A 19,847-nucleotide genomic window follows, 5' to 3' on the forward strand; every position below is an offset into this window, starting at 1 on the left:
CCTGCCACCCAGCCTGGCTGACAATTGCAGATCACAGGAATCAAAAATGCTGAAAAAATAAAAAAATCCCAGGATCAATGGTCCTACCGGGAGCCAGGTCCTTCTACACTAGGCAGAAAAAAAAAACTGAGCTGCTGGATTCAGTGTTAGGAGTTATAGCCAGTAGGACCGCCCCCTGGGCGGTACTGTGCAGTTTTGCTGTTTTTAACACTTTCTGCCTAGTCCTCTCCTAAAGGGGCAATATAACCCTAAGGTCAAGATGAAGATGCTGTGTCCATCAATGAACGAAAGAGAAATGAGATTTTCCTTCAATTCTCCCTTTCTTTTTGGATTTCTGTCTTCCCATTTGAAGTCGCTTTTATTATGCAGCCTTATGAGCACAGTTCTTTGCAGGTCAGCACTGGTGCTGAACAAATAAATGCAGAATTCAGTCCCCAGTTGCAATCCAGCATGTTTTTATTTCTTTTTAGCAGTATGACCAAAAAATCCAGCTGTGCCAGTTAACAAATATCTCTAATTCACAAACGTTTTCTTACATGCTCATATGCACTAAATTATATTACAACTCCCCGTATTGTATTATGTGAAGTGGAATATCATTTCAAATGTGCTTTCTCCAACATAATAATTCTGACTGAACCAGAATGTGAATTTAAAGTGAACCTGTAGTTTGCCTTAGCAGAGAAAAGCAGCAAGTTAAAATTGAATGCCCTTCTTCCTCTCCAGCAACACATACTGCCACTCTCTTTGCCCAGCTCCTACTCCAAGTAGCCAGGAGCAAGGAAAGGAAGTCCAGTGTGAGCGCCGAGTCACTCTAGTTAGATCTTACATATAGATGACAACTTCACTCCCTTATATGACAGCGCCAGGCCAGTAACAAATCACCAGTGCTCTCACGTGGGAGTGAGGCATGTACAGAGTATTTGTCAAAATTGACAGGGGAGCAATGACAAAAGGTAATAATGTGCTTCTGGTGAGGAGGTTATTATTCATGAACAAAGCACAGTTTGCATTAAAAGAAATGTGTTCCATATCTGCAAAAAAATAAAAAAACATTTTCTTTATATTAACACATGTAATGCCACTAAGAGAAATAAAAATGTATTTTTTTTGTATATTTGAGTCTTCTTGCTCATTCATTAGAGGAGTCTGTATTGTTTGGTTTCCAGGAGCAGGATCAGCATCAGCATCATGTACAGTGTCATACTGGTCCTGAAACTAGCTCTGCTTATGTTACTTGGGCCACGGCATTCTCCAGGAACTAACTGATGCTATGTAATAGCCATCCAGATGTACTTCCTTTAGCAATAAAAGGAAATCAGCCATGCACATACAGAAAAGACAAAAATATACATAATTTGCTGTAAATATGATTAGATTTATCATACACATTTCTGAAAAGCAAACCCCTTTAAAGAATATATATTACAAAATTCCCACTTTATGACTCCTCGGATAAGTTACAAGAATATGGAACTTACTACAACAGTTCTAATACTTCTAAAAAGACTCACACAGATTCTGTTAATCTTATTAAAAAAAAAAAAAAAAAAAACACACTACAAGACTTCAAAGCAACTTCAGGGAATTCCTGTGTGATCTTCCTGTAAGGTCAGATCTAAATCACATTAATTAAGATCCGACTTGGATGCAACTTCCATTCAATTCTATGGGCTGAAGTCAGACCAAAGTAGTGAAGGAACCTTTTCCAAAGTCGGACCCAGTTAAGACAGCTCTCATAGGGAAATATTGATTTTACATGTCTTACGACATGTGCTCTCAAAGTCAGAGCGCATGTCGCACCGGTATGAACAGGGCCCGAATGTTTGGCGAATGTCACACTCATCCCTTTCTGAATGCGCACCTGTGTAGGAGTTACTCTGAGCAAAAAAAAAAAGACAAGAAAATCACTAAAAGTCACAGTATCTTTTTGGCACGTTTATATATGTATGAATTTTTTTTCCTTTGTTAATAAAAAGATCATGTCTTCTAATTGCTACACACCAGTAAAAAACAGACTTTTTTCACAACACACAGACTGCTGAAATTTTTAATCTGGCCAAATAAAGGATATAGACACCCAAAAATATTAGATGATTGGTATCTAATGTGACAGTTTTTAGCTCAAATTGTTATTATTGGGATATGTGCCTCCTTAGACCTTTGCCTTGAAGGAAAAGTCCCTAAGGTGCAAAAATCTAGCCTAACCTGCTCCATAAAAAGAACTTTATACTGCTTAAGTTGAGTGGCTAATCACAGCCTCTGCTGCAACATTCCAGGTGCTGGCACAGCTCACCGCACTCCAGCAAATCGGAAAAGAAAATGTATCATTGCACTCTATACTGCAGCAACCTTTCTTATTTATTGAATAGGAGCATGGGTAACCTGCAGGACTGGACTTATCATTGGGCTTGACTGGGCTCAATCCCGGGGGCCCCGCCGAGATACATAGCCGAGTGTACTCGGCTCAGGTCCACTCTCAGTCACGCCCAGTCCCGCCCTATGATGGACATAATGGACTGGGCTTGACTGGGAGCTGAGCACACTCGGTTACTCTCGGGCTCCGCTCGGGACTGCGAGAGGACCCGAGAGCCGCCGAGATACACAGGACTCTGCAAATGACACTGGGGCAAGGCTGCAAATGACAAGGCTACACTGACAAGGCTGCAAATGGACACTGATAAGGCTGCATTGATGGGCATTTAAATGTAAGTTTTTTCCTTAAACTTCCCTCCTAAATTTGGTGTGTGTGTTATACGACGATAAATATGGTAATGTATAGAAGGTAGGGCCCAAAATTGACTCAAGCCCAGGAGCCCCCGCCGCCCCAAGTCCTGCCCTGGTCACCTTAACAAGATTCACACTTTAAAGCCCTGTTTAGGAGATGACCCCTGCTGCTATTCAATGAATACTCCAAAACCAATTTGGTTCCCTTTTCGACAGATGAAGGAAACTGTTGGATAGTTTAGTGCTCCAGCAGCTTGTAAATACTGAAGTTTCAGTTGTTGACTAAGCCTTTAATGTACCAAGATGCTTCCCTGATTCACAAGCACCTTAAAAGGGGATTTTCACTTTAAAATGGAAATCCTCAATCTGCTTGGGAACGTTAAATTATGATGTTCTCCCATTCTAAAATTACAGATTTCATTTGTTGTTGAATGTTGGCACTGTATTGCGGCCGGACAGCCGCTGTGGTCATCTAGGAGCACCTTGTACCTGAATGGCCAGACAGCAAGCCAAGCAAAGTAAAAAAAATAAAAGATTTAAAATCATGCCTTTTACTGAGATGAAATTATAGTTTAGTACATGGAGACTTGAACAGATAAAATAATTCACATTTAAATTAATTAAATCTCCTTTTAAGGAAACCTGTCACACAAAAAGACACAGGCTGCTACTTCTGGACTACTTTTTAAAGTACTAAAAACTTGAATTTTCAAAAAGCATGACAGCAATGGTAGCCTATTTCCTTCTCTAGACAGGACTTCTTTAAAGCAAAGCTTTCCTGAGAGAAATATGAGGGTCATATCTGTGCACATCCATCTGAAGATGCCAATAGCCTGGCTATTATTCTGACATGGCACAAGTGTGCCGAAACAAAAGTCAGAAGTCCTGACCTTAATACTTGTTCCAGTCAGTGACTGAAAGTACTGTAGTAAAGTCAGCCTAACAGCCAGGCAACTCGTTTTTTAATAATGGGAAACAGCAGCGGAGGCCTCTATATTTCTTTAATGAAAGGCCATTTTATGGGCTTTATTGTATTTTATAGCTATATTGTATTATGAATAGTGGAAGGTTCTAGTGAGGAGACAAGCCCCCTCTTCTCCATGTCTTCCAGGAAGATCCTCAGTAACGCTCAAGTCTTCCTATCTTTTATTGCTCAAGAACAGAATCCCCAATAATTTCGGTATCTGCACACTCTTCCTGACCACCACTGGTGCACATTTCACTATCCTCTGTTATCCTTCCATCAGAGGCATCTTCTGAACTCATAGGCTCTGGTGCAGAGGCTGTGAAAGAATCACATGCCAGCAGGTCTTCATTTGCACAGGAACCATTTGCCGAATCCACCATTTCTTGACCTTCAGAGACCTCCAGGCCAGTGCTGCCACTTGCTGTGGCCTCATCCTGCTCTTCAATGAAAGGATTCTGACCCTGCATAACAAATGAGAAGGTAAACTTGTCATTAGGGTTCACCAATAAAATGTACATACTAGCCATATATCAGTCCCTAAAAGGCATCTCGGCGCACCCTCTCAGGTTCTCTCTGGAACTCTGCCCAGCACATCCCAGGAAGAATAGATAGCCACTATACATTGTAGTATTAGCTTGTCCACTTTACTGTCATAACACCTGTGCAGTGTGTCTAAATACAGGGGTTGGACAAAATTATGGAAACACCAGGTAAAAGAACAAAATCATTACTAATATGGTTTTGGACAGCTTTGGCATCCAAGAGGGCCTAAATTTTCTTGGTAATTGACAAAAATAAGTCTTGGATTCTCTTCACGCAGAAAATCATTCCAGTTCTCACAGAGATACCGGAGGCGAAATATGAGCCGGGCCTTTACAATTGACCATAGTGGCTGTATGATATTGAGGCCTGTGACTGTTTTGCCCAGGGAAGGTGCGAGACTTTGCATGCTCATCAAGCCCCGATTTGACAATGCTATATGTGTGAATCAAAACATTATCATGTTGGTAAATGGCACTGTCTTCGGGAAACAATGTCTGCACCATGGGATGCACATGGTCGGCCAAAATGTGTACATAGTCGCTGGCAGTGACTCTAACTTTCAAGGTGATGATGGGGCCTGCACAATACCAAGATATGGCTGCCCAAACAGGATTGCGCCATCACAATGCTTTTCCGTTGACGCAAGACAGTCCTGGTATTAAGCTTTGGACAGTGTTCACCACGCGTAAACATGTCCGGTGGTTGGCAAAAGTGTGAAACTCGATTCTTCGGACCATAGTAGTCTCTCCTCTTCTGAGCATGAATATTGGTCACTAGTGGTTTGGCAATTGCAGCTCGCTTGTGATTGTTTTGCTTATGGAGTTCCCTCCACACAGTTTTTGTGGACACAGGCTTTGGAAGACAGATTAAGCTCTGCAGTCATTTTTGCAGCAGTTTTCTTATTCCGGGTCACAATGCAGCACAATGCTCTTTGGCCTTTCTGTCAGTTGACCGTGCTTAATTATGCTTATCAGATGACGTTTTCCCAGAAACTGTATATGCCGTCATAACCTTTCATTGTACTTTGCAACCTGCAAATAAATTGGTGACTTCAGTCACAGAGTTACCAGCTAATTGGAGACCAACAATTTTCTTTCTATGAAACTCCATAAGCTGTTACATGACGTCGTATTACTAGCAGCACATGCAGTGAATGATTAAATTGAGGCTTCCTCCCCTTGTTTGCTAGGAGTCTCATCACAAAGCGGAAGCAAAAGAACGTTACATCACTTCCGCTTTCAGCACGAAACATGACGTGACTTTCACACCTGAAAATGATGTAGTTTTTCATATTTTTGTCCAACCCCTGTAAATATGTTTGACCATCCTGCCCAGCACATTCCATAATATAAACAGACCTGGTCAGTATTTCAACTATGAGAATGTATTTTTGAAGGCTTTTCCAAGTGAAAATCAGATCATAACATGCAATTGCACGTGGCTATAAAGAGGGAGACAGGAAGGAATTTTTAAATATGTGCAAGCAGGCAGACTATTTATGGCAGAAGAGACATACAATGTCTCTTCAGCAATAAAATATACCTACCTGCCTACGTGCAGTGCTCTCCAGCATGTAAACTGAACTTTGCATGCGCAGTTCAGCTTACATCGCTGGCATAGTCCCTGTGGACCAGGATGACTGACTCCTGCATGTGTTATGTCATCATCACCTTTATATAGCGTTCCAGCTTTTGACTGATCAGCTTGTTATTCAGTATGCTTCTTGCTACAACCAGCGCTGTCTTCTTTGAGTTCTCCATTGTGTTCTAAAGCAGAGAGGGGAGGAATAAGAAAACGTTCATGACTAAAGCGCTAAAGTGTTTCAGACACTGTTCAAAAGCGATCTTGTTATGACATTTACCAAACTCACTAGAGAAGGCACATGCAACCTGAAGACCCCTATCAGCAGAAGAACTGCATGTCCTAGCATGATCTTCCATGGGAAGACATGCTCTTTTGCAGCTTGACAGATTCCTAAAAGTGCTTTGCTGTCTATACTTATACCTTGACTATCCTCCCTCGGAGGCTGGGGCTACATGGGTGATTAATGTGCATCTCAAACCAAAAACAGAAATTAAATATAGTGCAGCTTACTAGTCCTTTGGCTGTGATGACTGCATTCTTTTCACAATTTTTCTAGGCTTTTTTGGCCTTTATTTCCACCCAAAGCATCTGTCAGTAATATACTTCTTGTCCAAGGGTCAAAATGCTCATTTAACCTGGGTTCACACTTGTGCGATGCGGTAATCAGCGAGATTACAGCGACTGTTCCCGCATCTCTCCCGCAGGCAGTTCACACTGCCTTCTGTGAACCACTGCGGGTGTCAATACATTGTTAATGATACCCCCAGATCGGTTCACAGATCGCAGGAATCAGATGAGAACACTCATGCGATCCGATTTCAGTGAGGGTGGAAAAAAAAAAGTCTTGCACTTTTTTTTCTGCAAATCTAATCCACGTTCAGCCATACAGCTGTATGGCTGAACTCACACCGCGCAGACATCGCATGTGATCAGCACCTGTGGATGATTTGGCCAGGAGCACAACATAATTAATCTGTGTGTGCACAGCAACAGGAATGTCAACTGGGATTGAATCAGTTGCAATTCAGAATAACAATTCACAATTTTAAGAAATTTGCACTTCAGTAACAACCTATAGTTGCCTACAGAATTATCACTATATTTGGAAATGCTAACTGTAAGACTGAGGGTAAATACCATGGAAGAAGCTAATATAACATTAAAGCGTGACTACACTTATGTTGAGAAAAAAATGCACTGTATGTACATTGCAGGGATTTTAAACTTTATTAATCTGAAGCAATAGATGTTTGTTTCTGATGGAATTGCATCTAATGGGATTGATTTTATCATTTTTAATAACATTCGATTACAATATGAATTGTGTAGCAATTGTATATGCTATATAATTTTTTTGTATTCGTTATCTTTCACATGAGAGTAGAGTTAAGCGCAAATTAGCAACTATGATGTGAAACCTTCTAGCCACACGAAGCACAAATAGGTGAGTTGCCAGTATCCACAAAGAATCAGAGGATAAGAGAAGTGCTTTATTACATAACGAAGCAGCTTTAAAAGGCAATTCCACTTTTATGGGGAAAAAAACATAGCATATACAATTGTGACACAAGCAAGCCATATTGTAAATTTAATGTTATTAAAAATTACCATTCCTTTTCAATCTGCAGCATTGTCATTTTCTGTAAAATGCAATGCAATATGGCTACCTGGCGGTGCTCTATACACAGATGGTATACAGAATGCCCCTCAGAAATTAAGACTCCCGCTTGTGTGATTGGCTCACTGATTCTCCCAGAAGTCTGCACTAAAATAAGATTTTGGGCATCCCCTGCAACAAAAAATTCATTTTTGGTGAGATACTCCCAAAAGGCAAATTGCATCTAAAGGGAAGCAGCAGATTGCTAATTATAAAATCATTCCCATTCACTTTCATGTTGCACACAGATGAAATACCGCGATTTCTTCAGAACAAAAAGGTAGGAATCTATAACAAAGTTTATTAAAATCCTTGCAATGTATACTGATCACCCATAGGGGAATGTTTTTTCTTAACAAAAGAGGCCGGCCATACACAGTTCAAATCTCGGCCAGTTCAGCAGGAACCGTCTGAGATTCGAAACTGTTAAAGCGGCAGTAAACCGCAGGTTAAAAACAAAAATGTCCCTGCAAGTCAATGTCATTCCATACTACCATACTAGCACATTATAATAGACTTACCTTACAACGAAGCCCTACAGCATCGCAATGTCACCACTGAGATGGCTGACATCTTCCCCCGGTCTTCCTTCTGGGTTTGCGGCCCCCGGCTACACTCCTGCACATGCACGCGGGAGCTGACATTTACAGCACAGGCTCTGAAGGTCCGGTTTACAGTGATGTCTTCGGCTGCATGCACTCTAGGAGATATTCACAGTACCCACAGGTAAGCCTTGTTAGAGGCTTACTTGTGGGTACATGTGGTTTAACAGAGTTTACTAGCACTTTAATGGGCAGGTTGAATGTACTTGGGTACAATAAGTCTGCCAGATTCTCTTATGATTATTGCTAGCGCCTGCTGTAGCCACTAGCGATAATCACTGCCTTCTCCTGGCAAGGAAGGCTTTCCACCGCCCGGCCCCACCAGGAACAGACAAATGCGGATTCCCTTGTCAGCACAATCCATGCTGATGAGGGAACCCATGGTTGCAGAAAAGAAATTCACACCGTGTATGGCCAGGCTTAAGCAATTTACCAATTTCCAGCATATGTTAATACAATTATTTTGCTAATTCATTTTAGACACAAGATGATCAGTGTTGGGAGGGCTTTCAATGAATAAAGGCAACACCGATGTAAAGCCCGTCTCCTTGAATCTCAGCTGTGGGGACAAGGTGCTGCCATCGCTGAGAAGAAACTGAGTGACAGGATGTAATCAGCATTTAAACCCTGCAAACTGGCCACTTCCTAAAAAACGTTGCCTCAGCTGTTTGCAACTAAAAACTAAAAATTGCTGTTTGAACATACCAAATCACACAACCCGGGTCCCCAGTACTAACAGCAAAAATTGTATGATGGGTCCTGTTTTACCCATCTACGAAGCTCCACAAAAGGTGACTTACCCTGCGTTTCTGATTGTGCAGCGGGGTTCGGATATGTCGATGTATTGCTGAGAAGTTCATGGGAATGAATATGTCGCAAGCAGCGCAATGAGCAGCTTCAACCTTCTTCACAAAATGTTCCATTCCCAATTCTGCAAAAGATAAAAAAAAAATGTCTTTGTATATTGGCTGGGTTGCACATTACACCCATATTTAGACTGCAGCATGCTACAGCACCCCCTGATCCTCCCCTGTGACAGCTTGGCTTACACAGCTGCGTCATTCATTCACAAGGTGAATGAATGAACTACAACTACCGTCATCCACTGCGGCAGATGGCGTGCAAGGAACTGTGAGCGCTCTTGTAATTCACTGATCTTTCTGCTTTTCAGTTACTGTTATACTGAGAGTCTGCAGGAAACTGACATTGCACCCATGATCCACTGATCATGAGTACAATGCTTTCTAGGCTCCTGTGGGAAAAAATAAGAAAATGCACATTTTTTCTGCAGAAATATGTGCATTTATGATTTTTTTCTCAAAAAGGTAAACTTAACCTTTGACTGCTTTAAAATGGTTTTAAAACCTAAACATTTAGGTAAAAATACAATGCCTTGAAAAAGTATTCACACCCCTTAAAATTTTCCACATCTTGTCATGTTACAACAAAAAACGTAAATGTATTTTATTGGGATTTTATGTGATAGACCAATACAAAGTGGCACTTAATTGTGAAGTGGAAGGAAAATGATAAATGGTTTTCCAAATTTTTGGTGAAAAAAGTGTGGCATGCATTTGTATTCAGCCCTTCTGAGTCATTACATTGTAGAAGCACCTTTCGCTACAATTACAGCTGCAAGTCTTTTTGGGTATTTCTACCAGCTTTGGGCATCTAGTGACATTTTTGCCAATTCTTTTTTTGCAAAATAGCGCAAGCTGTGTCAGATTGGATGGAGAGTGTCTGTGAACAGCAATTTTCAAGTCTTGCCACAGATTCTCAATTGGATTCAGGTCTGGATTTTGACTGGGCCATTCTAACACATGAATATGCTTTGATCTAAACCATTCCATTGTAGCTATGGCTGTATGTTTAGGGTCGTCGTCCTGCTGGAAGGCGAACTTCCATCCCAGTTTCAAGTCTTTAGCAGACTCTCAGGTTTTCTTCTAAGATAAGCCTATAATTGGCTCCATCCATCTTCCCTATCCCTGCTGAAGAAAAGCATCCCCATAACATGATGCTGCCACACCATGTTTCACGGTGGGGATGGTGTATTCAGGGTGATGTGCAGTGTAGTTTTCCACCACACATAGCATTTTGCTTTTAGGCCAAAAAGTTAAATTTTGGTCTCATCGGACCAGAGCACCTTCTTCCACGTTTTCTGTGTCCCAAACAAGGCTTCTCGCAAACTGCAAACAGGACTTCTTATGGCAGGGGTGTCCAAACTTTTTTCAAAGAGGGCCGGATTTCATGAAGTGAACATGCATGAGGGCCGACCATTTTGCCTGACTTTTTTTGAACCGTTAAAATGAAATGCAAATTAAATTTTTAACCAAAGTTTATTGCAAACGGCATACTTTTCATTTCGTCACATGGATGACAAATCTACACAGGTGTTAAATCACTCTGCCTTTCATATATGACACCCCCAGATCCGTCCGCATATCGCAGTGCGATCTGCGCACACACACAGGAATCGGATCGCATGGTGTGAACACCCATGCGATCTGATTCTGCTGCGGACCAAAAAAAGGGTCCCGTGCGAGTTTGCTGCGGGAGCGATGCGAATTCAGCCATACTATCTGTATGGCTGAACTCGCATCGCTACGGAGATCGGATGTGATTTGCACTGCAGTGCGGTGCGAATCACATCCGGATCTCCCCCCGCAGCAGTGTGAACCCAGCCTTATTCTCTCTCTTTAATTCTCTCTCGCTTTAATTCTCTCTCTCTTTAATTCTCTCTCTCTTTCTCTCTCTCTTTATTTCTCTCTCTAATTCTCTTTAATTCTCTTTATTCCTCTCTCTCTTTAATATTCTCCCTCTTTAATTCTCTTTAATTCTCTTTATCGGTAATTATCTTTACCTTTTTTCTCCTCTGTTCTGGCTTTCAGGCAGCTGACAGCGTGCGGCGCCGCAAACAATCCGCGCCGCCAATCACAGGCACTGAGAGATCTGCAGCTGCTGCAGGGACAGCTCAGTGTCTGCTATTGGCGGCGTGTGCTGTCAGCTTCCCGGAGGCCTTGGACCGCCCCCAGCATCTGACCGTCAGTGGGAGGCGGGGATGAGAGGCGGGGTGAGAGGCACTAGCAGCCAATCACCGCCACCAATCCCCGCCGGAATCACAGGCTCCGGACCTGCCGCACACGCCTCAGCTTGTTAGAGAGGCGCTTGGGGTGTACGGAGCCAGGCGGGCCATAATGCAGGAGAGGCTGGGGGCAAGGTGGGGGCCATACAAAACCGGACCGCGGGCCGGACTTTGGACATGACTGTCTTATGGCTTTCTTTCAACAATGGCCTTCTTCTTGCCACTCTTCCATAAAGACCAGATTTGTGGAGTGCATGACTAATAGTTGTCCTGTGGACAGATTCTCCCACCTGAGCTGTGGATCTCTGCAGTTCCTCCAGAGTTACCATGGGCCTCTTGGCTGCTTCTCTGATTAATACTCTCCTTGCCCAGTTTGTTAGTTTAGGTGGACGGCATGTCTTAGTAGATTTACAGTTGTGCCATACTCTTTCCATTTTCAGATGACTGAACAGTGCTCCGTGAAATGGTCAAAGATTGGGATTTTTTTTTATAACCTAACCCTGCTTAATCTTTTCCACAACTTTAACCCTGACCTGTCTGGTGTGTTCCTTGGCCTTCATGATGCAGTTTGTTCACTAAGGTTCTCTAACAAACCTCTGAGGGCTTCACAGAACAGCTGTATTTATACTGAGATTGGATTGCACATAGGTGGACTCTATTTACTAATTAGGTGACTTCTGAAGGCAATCTTTTGCCACTAGATTTTAGTTATGGGTATCAGAGTAAAGGGGGCTGAATACAGATGCACGTCACACTTTTCGCATATTTATTTGTAAAAAAAAAAAAAAAAAAAAATTGAAAACCATTTATCATTTTCCTTCCACTTCACAAATGTGTGTCATTTTGTGTTTGTCTATCACATAAAATACATTTATGTTTTTGGATGTAACTGTGGAAAAAATAAATGTGGAAAGTTTTAAGGGGTATGAATACCCCTGTATATGCAAATTTAGACGTTTATTATAAAAGTAAGGCTTGATCTGGTAACCGTGCTCCTTTTTTCAGGCAGATAAAATGGAAAACAGGCATAGTTGGATAAGGCAGGTTTGGTTAGCAACTGTTGAGATCCAACCATTCAGTTAAAGTACAACTCTGGGCTTAGCCCTGCATGCTGTTTTTATGCTTCATTTCTTTTACAGTAGCCTTTTTCAGATGTCTTCATGGCAGTTATGTGACCCGCTGTTTTTTTCCCCTCTATACCAGCCTTTTTCAAACAGGGTGCTCAGGCACCGTGGGGCGCCTCGAGGTTTCTTTAGGGGTGCCTTGGCAAAATGCCTAAAAATTGCATACAAGCCGGAGTGTGAATGAAGGCTGCCTTTTAGCTGTCATTGTGCACCATTACACCCTTCTAGCTGCCGGTGTCCTAATGACCAATGACATCATCATTTGATAAGGAGGATGTCAGTTTCTTGCATAGCATCCTATTTCCCATTAGCTGACAGATGGAGAAAAACAAAGGGAGAAAAGACACATTGGAATACTAGTCAGTACCTGTTTGCAAAATTGTATTAGCTTTGGAAGAATAAATCACCTCTAACATTTCGTGTCCTACTTGGACTTGTGAATGTTGCTGCATTATGTAAAACTTTTAGAATATTTTTTACATTTTAGAATGGGATGCCTTGTCCAACATTTTTAAAGGGTGCCTTGACTGAACAAAGGTTGAGAAACACTGCTCTATACCTCTACTCTGGGAAAGGGCAGTCCTCTGCTGATGCATAAAGCATTGCTGACTTGCTCTTTGCTTTACACTATGAATGAAAGGTGATGTGGTAAGGGGAGGTGGGACCATAACGACTATTCATTCATAGTATGTCCTCAGTCTTCTGGATAAATTACATCATTCAGGCATTATTCAAGCTAGAAGATTGAGGGTAGACAGAGTAGAAGTACTGTGGGGACAATTCTGGAATAAAAAGGTACAAATTTCAGGCTGGTTTTTTTTATATATACCCTGCCTCTTGCACCCTAATAAAATAAATACAACGCCTGGAGTTGGGCTTTAACTATACCCATAGGCATAATTCAGTTCTTCATGTGTCCATGGGTTCTCCCCAACGCTGCTGGCCAGCCAGGTTAAAAGTCCTGTCCGCCCCCCAACGCCTGAGGTTCCTTCCTCATAAGAAGGTTCTAGCCTCTCCCTTCCCATTTCTCTTCCAATGAAATAAGTCAGTAGGGTTAGCAGATCCTCTGGAACACTTTGCCCTTATGGTCAAATCATACTTACACAAACTGCCGACCTCTCAAGCTTATGGCAGCTTATGGTCTTCATATGTCTATGCACATAAATAAGCAAAACAGATTTTAAAAAAAAACTGTCATTACCCTGGGTAAGATCCTGGTCCCGGTAAATTTGCTGAATTGTGGTACTAAGATCTTCAATAGCATTACGTCTTTCCTCAGTCTTCTTGGTCTTGTGTGATACATATTCCTGAGGAAGGAGACAAAGGAAAAAACTGATGCATGTAATTTTCTTGCTTGGTCTTCACTGTTACCCAATTAACTCTTACACTGCTAAAAAGTATTACAAAAGGCCAATACACATGGTAAATATTTGTAGTTTTACACGCTGAACTGAACAACAGCAACTATGAGACCATTTCTTGAAAAGGTTCTTGTTCTTCATTAAGCAGAGAGCCCATGACTGTTAGTCACCCTCTCTGCCCTGCCCCCTCCAGCGCTCACTGGAATGGTGGGCTGTGGAGGGGGTGAAAGTGGCTGGCTCACGCTGTCAAAAACACGCTGAGAGGTTGAGCTAGCTGCCGGTCACAAATTTGGGTGGACCCCGACATCAAATTGGGGGTCCCTGCAGAGCCTTGACCAACTCTGTGACATCAGCCGACACTGGGCTTTACCCTCTGTCGGCTGAATCTGGGAAATATGTGCACTCCTGTGAACCAGAAAAGTATGGCCAAAAAAGCTTTGGCCGTACTTCTCTTTTTATTTTTTTCAAGGGGAAACTAGAGGTCAGCTAGAGGACAATTGGTGAAAGACTAACTCAAATCATGTCCCGATTCAACCACACGGAGCCAGTTTAAGCAAAGATCATTTTAGGTGTGTCGGCATGTTTAATCTGATGAGATAACCGAGTGGTGGAAACACGCTGGAGGGTCATTCGTACCTGCAGGAAGTCAGCTGACTGTTTGGGAAGTTTCCCCCCCACATAGTGGAAATGCTCTTTATGGAATTCACTCTGCAGATGGCTGGTCATCTCCTCATTGTAGAAGGTGCGGAACTTGCAGAGAGAACACACAAACTGGATCCTGTAACAGAGAGACAACTTTGATTATACTTACTGGTTTAAAGTCGTCTCTGTTTTTCCTTTGGTATTAGGCCACCTACCTCTCCACCATCCTATCTCGCAGGCGTCTGCTCTGGATCTCCTGCTGTTGCTTGGTTGGCATTTGTTTCTGTTCTGTAGAATAACAGGTAACTGAGCCACATAGACAACTCAAATATAAAACTGAACTCCAGTCTTACCTTTTTTCCCCCCCAACACTTGTAGCGAGTCCTCAGTTATGTTGAAAAGGATTACTCTCAAGTTCCTGAAAATTTTATTCTTCACAATATAATCCCCTTAAATGTTGCAACAGCTATCTTGAGCCCACCTTCATTTCCTGTCTGAACGACTTCAGTCATTCATCAATCATTCTCTCCTATTGGCCCCCTCTCATGAGTATGGGCTTTCTCTACCATAAATTATTTTGTTCCAAAGCTCACTGTGAAATAACACATCCTTGCCATCTATTTATATGTGCATGATCAAAAACAACCAATCAGCAGACCATACAGCTAAAGTCTGTATTACCCAGTGGACAGAAGCAGGCAAGTCTAAAGGGATACTGGAAAGGTGTTCTTTCACATAATGCTTTTTGCAAAAAGGGTAGCAGAGACACCCAGTAATGATATCATTGGGTCTCAAATAATTGCATTACACAATTTTAATTGCATATTAAAGTATAACTAAATAGGCCAGTGATGGTGAACCTTGGCACCCCAGATGTTTTGGAACTACATTTCCCATGATGCTCTGGCACTCTGCGGTGTAGTGGAGCATCATGGGAAATGTAGTTCCAAAACATCTGGGGTGCCAAGGTTAGCCATCACTGAAATAGGCTATACTTTTTGTTTTGTTTTAGATAAAGTGGAGAGAGATTTAAACATCTGTCAGTTTTTATTGTTGTCTGTGCCCCCGTTAGGGAGATACAACCTCTCTATTTGTCTTGTTTACCGTTATCATTGAAAGCGAAAGTAAAAGAAAATCCCAAACTTTGGGTTGTCCCTAGAAAAGTAAGAGGGAAAACCTTCCAATAGGGATACTAGTTCTGGCGACTATGGGGGGGGGGGGCGAGCAATGGATTCTCTTGCAGGGATTTCCTCTCACTTTCTGTTTGGCTATGGCACAGGGGGTGAGGGAAAATCTCCCCAATGGGACACAGATGGCTCCATTTAAAATGAAAAAAAAAAAACATTTTTTTTGCCTACGGTTCTACTTTAATGGAGATGGGGTGATCAAGGGAAGGCATTATACGTTTACACAACACTTCACCTTTCAAGGCACATGGCCTACAGCAGGGGTCTCAAACTGACGACCCTCCAGCTGTACAAGTCCCATGAAACATTGCAAGGCTCACAGTTACAAGCATGACTCCCACAGGCAGAGGCATGATGGGACATGAATGTGACTGTTTAAAAAAAAGGTAGAACGGGGTGGGACTTTAATTGTGCCTCAGAGGAGTATGAAGAAAATAGAATATAAATACTTTGATTATAGAAAAATGTATAAACTTTATTAAGCTGCCATAGGCAGTACTTTCTAAGAATAAAAAGATTAAGTTACAGTCTTGGGGTTTGATATCAGGGTGTGCAGGTCCCAGACAAATAGAAAGGATGTGGTCTACATGTTTCGCGGACGGTTCAGCTTTGTCAGGGCCTTGAAAGTAGCAATAGGATATTACATAAATTCTAAAAATAAAATATCATTAGACAACAGATGAGTAACATGATTTGCATGAATTCAAATTTACAGTTAAAATGGAAAAGTAGTATGTTAATACATTTGTTTTACAAAGGTGTATATAAATGTCATATTTAAACGTTTGTTGATACAATCTATATATTGTGTTGTGAAACATCCAATGTATACATACAGTTACATTAAATGGTTATCTGTAAGCAGCGGTGTTTTCGTATGCAAGGAGTGTTCAAATGAGAATACGCAAATGAATGAAAATTGCATAGAATATGAAAAATGTCTACATATAAAGGTTGAATCCTTCATATGTATTAATATAGATGGTTTTATTTCAAATATATAATTTTTCAACTCACCCAAAGACTGTAAGCGGAGGACACCGGCTCAGAGGGACGTATGTTAGGCCTTTGTGCCCGTGGGGATACTCAACTTCACCCCTACGGAGGAAAGATGATGGAGGGGAAACCCCTATATGCAGATGAAGGAGTCTGATAAACCTTGTAAATGGAGTGTAAAAGGCGGTGTCCTCCGCTTACAGTGTTTGGGTGAGTTGAAAGATTATATATTTGATATTTGAAAATAAAACCATCTATATTAATACATATGTAGGATTCAACCTTTATATGTAGACATTTTTCATATGCAATTTTCATTCATTCGAGTATTCTCATTTGAACATTGCATACGAAAACACTGATGTTTACGAATAACTATGTAATGTCACTGTACGTATATATTGGATGTTTCACAACACAATATATAGACTGTATCAACAAATGTTTAAACATGACATGACATTTACATACACCTGTGTAAAACAAAAGTATTAACATACTTTTCCATTTATCTGTAAATTTTAATTCATGCAAATCATGTTACTCATGTATTGTCTATTAATATTTTATTTATAGAATTCATGGGATACCCTATTGTGCTACTTTCAAGGCCCTGACAAAGCACAACTGTCTGTGAAATGTGTAGGCCACATCCTATTTGTCTGGGACCTGCACACCCTGATTTCAAACTCGAAGACTGTAACTTATCTTAATCTTTTTGTTCTTAGAAAGTACTGCCTATGGCAGTTTAATAAAGTTCATACATTTTTCTATAATCAGTATTTGTATTCTATCTTCTTCAAACTCCTCTGAGGCACAATTAAAGTCCTACCCCGTTCTACCTTTGTTTGAAATATAGTCACATATTCTTAGGGGAAGATGCCTCTGCAGGAGTATCTGTGATTCTACGTCCATCACAACCCCTACACATGATGGGACATGTCGTTTCACAAGAGCTGGAGGCCACCAGTTTGAGACCCCTGGCCTACAGGCTTTGCAATTACAATACTTATTTTTCAAAGCTGCAGTTTTTTTTTTAACACACCAGGGCCCACTGACTGCATCTCAAAAAGGTGAACTTGGCCTTTCAAGCAGATCTTTGAAGAATACGACTTTGCTTATGCAAACAGGTGTGCTTAAGCACTTCTTCCCCCGGAACTGATACAAGGCATCACTTTCATATTAACTTTTACCTCAACTATTGTCACCTTCCCTTCTCTCCCCACTGCTCAGTTCAGCCACCAGGAGCAAAGAGAAATACCTGGCACTTCAAGTTTGGAAGGAGAATGTGACGCACTCCGTGCCACAACACAGCTGCTTGGTAATGGGCATTGGTGTTGTAACTTGGAGGCATGACCATGGTCACTCATCTTTGCGTAAGCTCCTAGCTAGTAAGCACTCTAGCTACACAAGAGCAACTGTTTAGGGCTCTTCAATAACACTGGTTCAGTGTTGTCACCTCCAGTTCTGCTGGATCTCTGCCTGCTATTCAAGGTCTATAGGCACTCTGCATGTCGCTATTTGCAGGAAGGAGCTTAAGAAGTAGACTGGGGCATGTATACCAGGAAACAATAAGCAGGCTGGACATCTGTCTATACTTTCACAAATGCTGTTCTTTATATCTGCATGGAGCTTAGCAACTTCCCATATAGCTGAACTGGTAATAACAGAGGAAGCAATGCAGATGCTGCTATACAGACATAAGGGTACTGGTTCATGTTACTAGAAATGTAATTCTGCATACTCTTGTCACCCTTGTCCGTCTCTTCTGCCTCTTCTTGTTTGTCCTCAGCTTCCTGAAAGAGAAAATGTGTAATTACATTGTGTCACAGAGAAACTAGAATATATTTTAAGTACAGGGCCAGTGCAAATAGCAGCAGCAAGAATTACAGTTTACCGCTGCAGCTTTCAGCAGCTAGGTGCGTCCTCCTGCCCTGTTCACTATCATAACAGGTTGCTGGTGGCCGCAGCTATTTGTGGCTCTTTACATAGCCCGCATTTACCTGTGACGATTGCTGAGATACCATATATATGTGTATGTTATTTGTGGTTCGTACCAGTAGTACAGCCCAGAAACAATAGTGCGCATTCTGTTTTTGTTTTTTTGTCCTACCTAAAACACACTGACACTGATACTAATTTGAAAAATAAAATCCTGTCCAAGATATACTGACCCTGACTTGACCCAAAGTGCCACAGATAATCCTTGGCTGTGCGGACAGCAGGGAAAAGCTGTGGCTGATTGCGACCTATCATAGTGAATGTGGCTGGCAGATGCAACTAGCTGCTGAGAGCCACAGCATGAGTCTCCGATTCCTGCCACTACAATTCGTGGATGTGACCTTGAAGTTACTTTCTAAAATGGTACTTAAAATAATTTTTTTTGCAGCTTTCACACTTACTTGCCATCATTCTCATTTTCATGACAATTTTGCACAGAGATATATAGATTCTACCTGTATTACATACTATATGTCAGACATGCTAATTAGTATCCTTGTTCAACCACCAAGATTAACATAAAAAAAAAAATAGACAAGGATCCTATTATTCTCAGTTTAAAGCCCCATACACTCGGGGCACGAAAAAAATAAATAACTGTAGTGTATACCAGGCTTTAGGTGACTGATAAGAGGAGAATGTATTGGGGGGGGGGGGTGGGGGGGGAGACCACACAATCATTGTGTGGCACTGCTAGTCATCAAATGTGGATTATCCGGTATACTTATAAAATTATACACATTTTAGGATGTATTAATATAGCATACTGTTTAGGGAAACGTGAGAGTCTCTTAAGGGGCTCACCTCCTGACCCACTTATACTCACATTCTTTACTTTCTCCTGCTGCTCTTTTAAAGCGGCAAGTCCTAACACTGTGTAAGCTCAGTGCTGGATGTGATAAGCATCTACACAGGGTTGATGTCACCAGTCCCTCTTCAGGCCTGGGCATGGCATCCGGTTTGGTGGTCATATTCTCCATAACAGGATGGACCAAATATTTTGCCAAGGCACCAATGAAGTAACGAGCAGTATAAGTGGGTGTTCAGATGGGCTTTCGAAAGCCTTCGTCACTTTTTCTAAATGGGCCAAGTGACAGTCTCTTTAAGCTAATCACATAGCTTAAAGAATAACATGTACTGTGACATACTGAAGCAGAGCATGATCCCCTTCGGAGACTGGGCCGCAGGGCAGTGTTCTGACCCCAAACAAGTATCCAAGCTGACCTCTGCCTTGCTAAAGAAGCTGAGGGTAAAGGCAATGGCCTGGCTAAGCATATCTCCAGACCTAAACCCTATTGAGCATCTGTGGGCATCCTCGAATGGAAAGTGAAGGTCTCCAACATCCACCAGCTCTGTTATGTGGTCATGGAGGAG

At 41.7% G+C, this 19,847-nt stretch overlaps 1 protein-coding gene across 8 annotated transcripts in view; it reads right to left on the bottom strand.

Annotated features, from left to right (window-relative positions):
- Positions 1 to 438: 438 nt before the first annotated feature.
- The window catches only part of LOC143960953 (A-kinase anchor protein 8-like), a 55,351-nt gene continuing 35,942 nt past the window's right edge, over positions 439 to 19,847 (bottom strand). For all 8 annotated transcript variants that reach the window (XM_077470002.1, XM_077470001.1, XM_077470000.1 and 5 more), the window contains 7 exons: positions 18,217 to 18,268; positions 14,505 to 14,577; positions 14,284 to 14,425; positions 13,488 to 13,593; positions 8,881 to 9,011; positions 5,908 to 6,003; positions 439 to 4,155 (listed from right to left, as the gene is read on the bottom strand). In XM_077470002.1, the coding sequence (XP_077326128.1) occupies positions 3,874 to 4,155; positions 5,908 to 6,003; positions 8,881 to 9,011; positions 13,488 to 13,593; positions 14,284 to 14,425; positions 14,505 to 14,577; positions 18,217 to 18,268 (882 nt within the window). In that variant the 3' untranslated portion in view covers positions 439 to 3,873. The remainder of the gene's footprint in view (positions 4,156 to 5,907; positions 6,004 to 8,880; positions 9,012 to 13,487; positions 13,594 to 14,283; positions 14,426 to 14,504; positions 14,578 to 18,216; positions 18,269 to 19,847) is intronic.

The sequence above is a fragment of the Lithobates pipiens genome, unplaced genomic scaffold (genome assembly GCF_037356315.1).
Source record: "Lithobates pipiens isolate NorthernLeopardFrog02 unplaced genomic scaffold, aLitPip1_a1.2 Scaffold_8, whole genome shotgun sequence".
Lineage (NCBI taxonomy): Eukaryota > Metazoa > Chordata > Amphibia > Anura > Ranidae > Lithobates > Lithobates pipiens.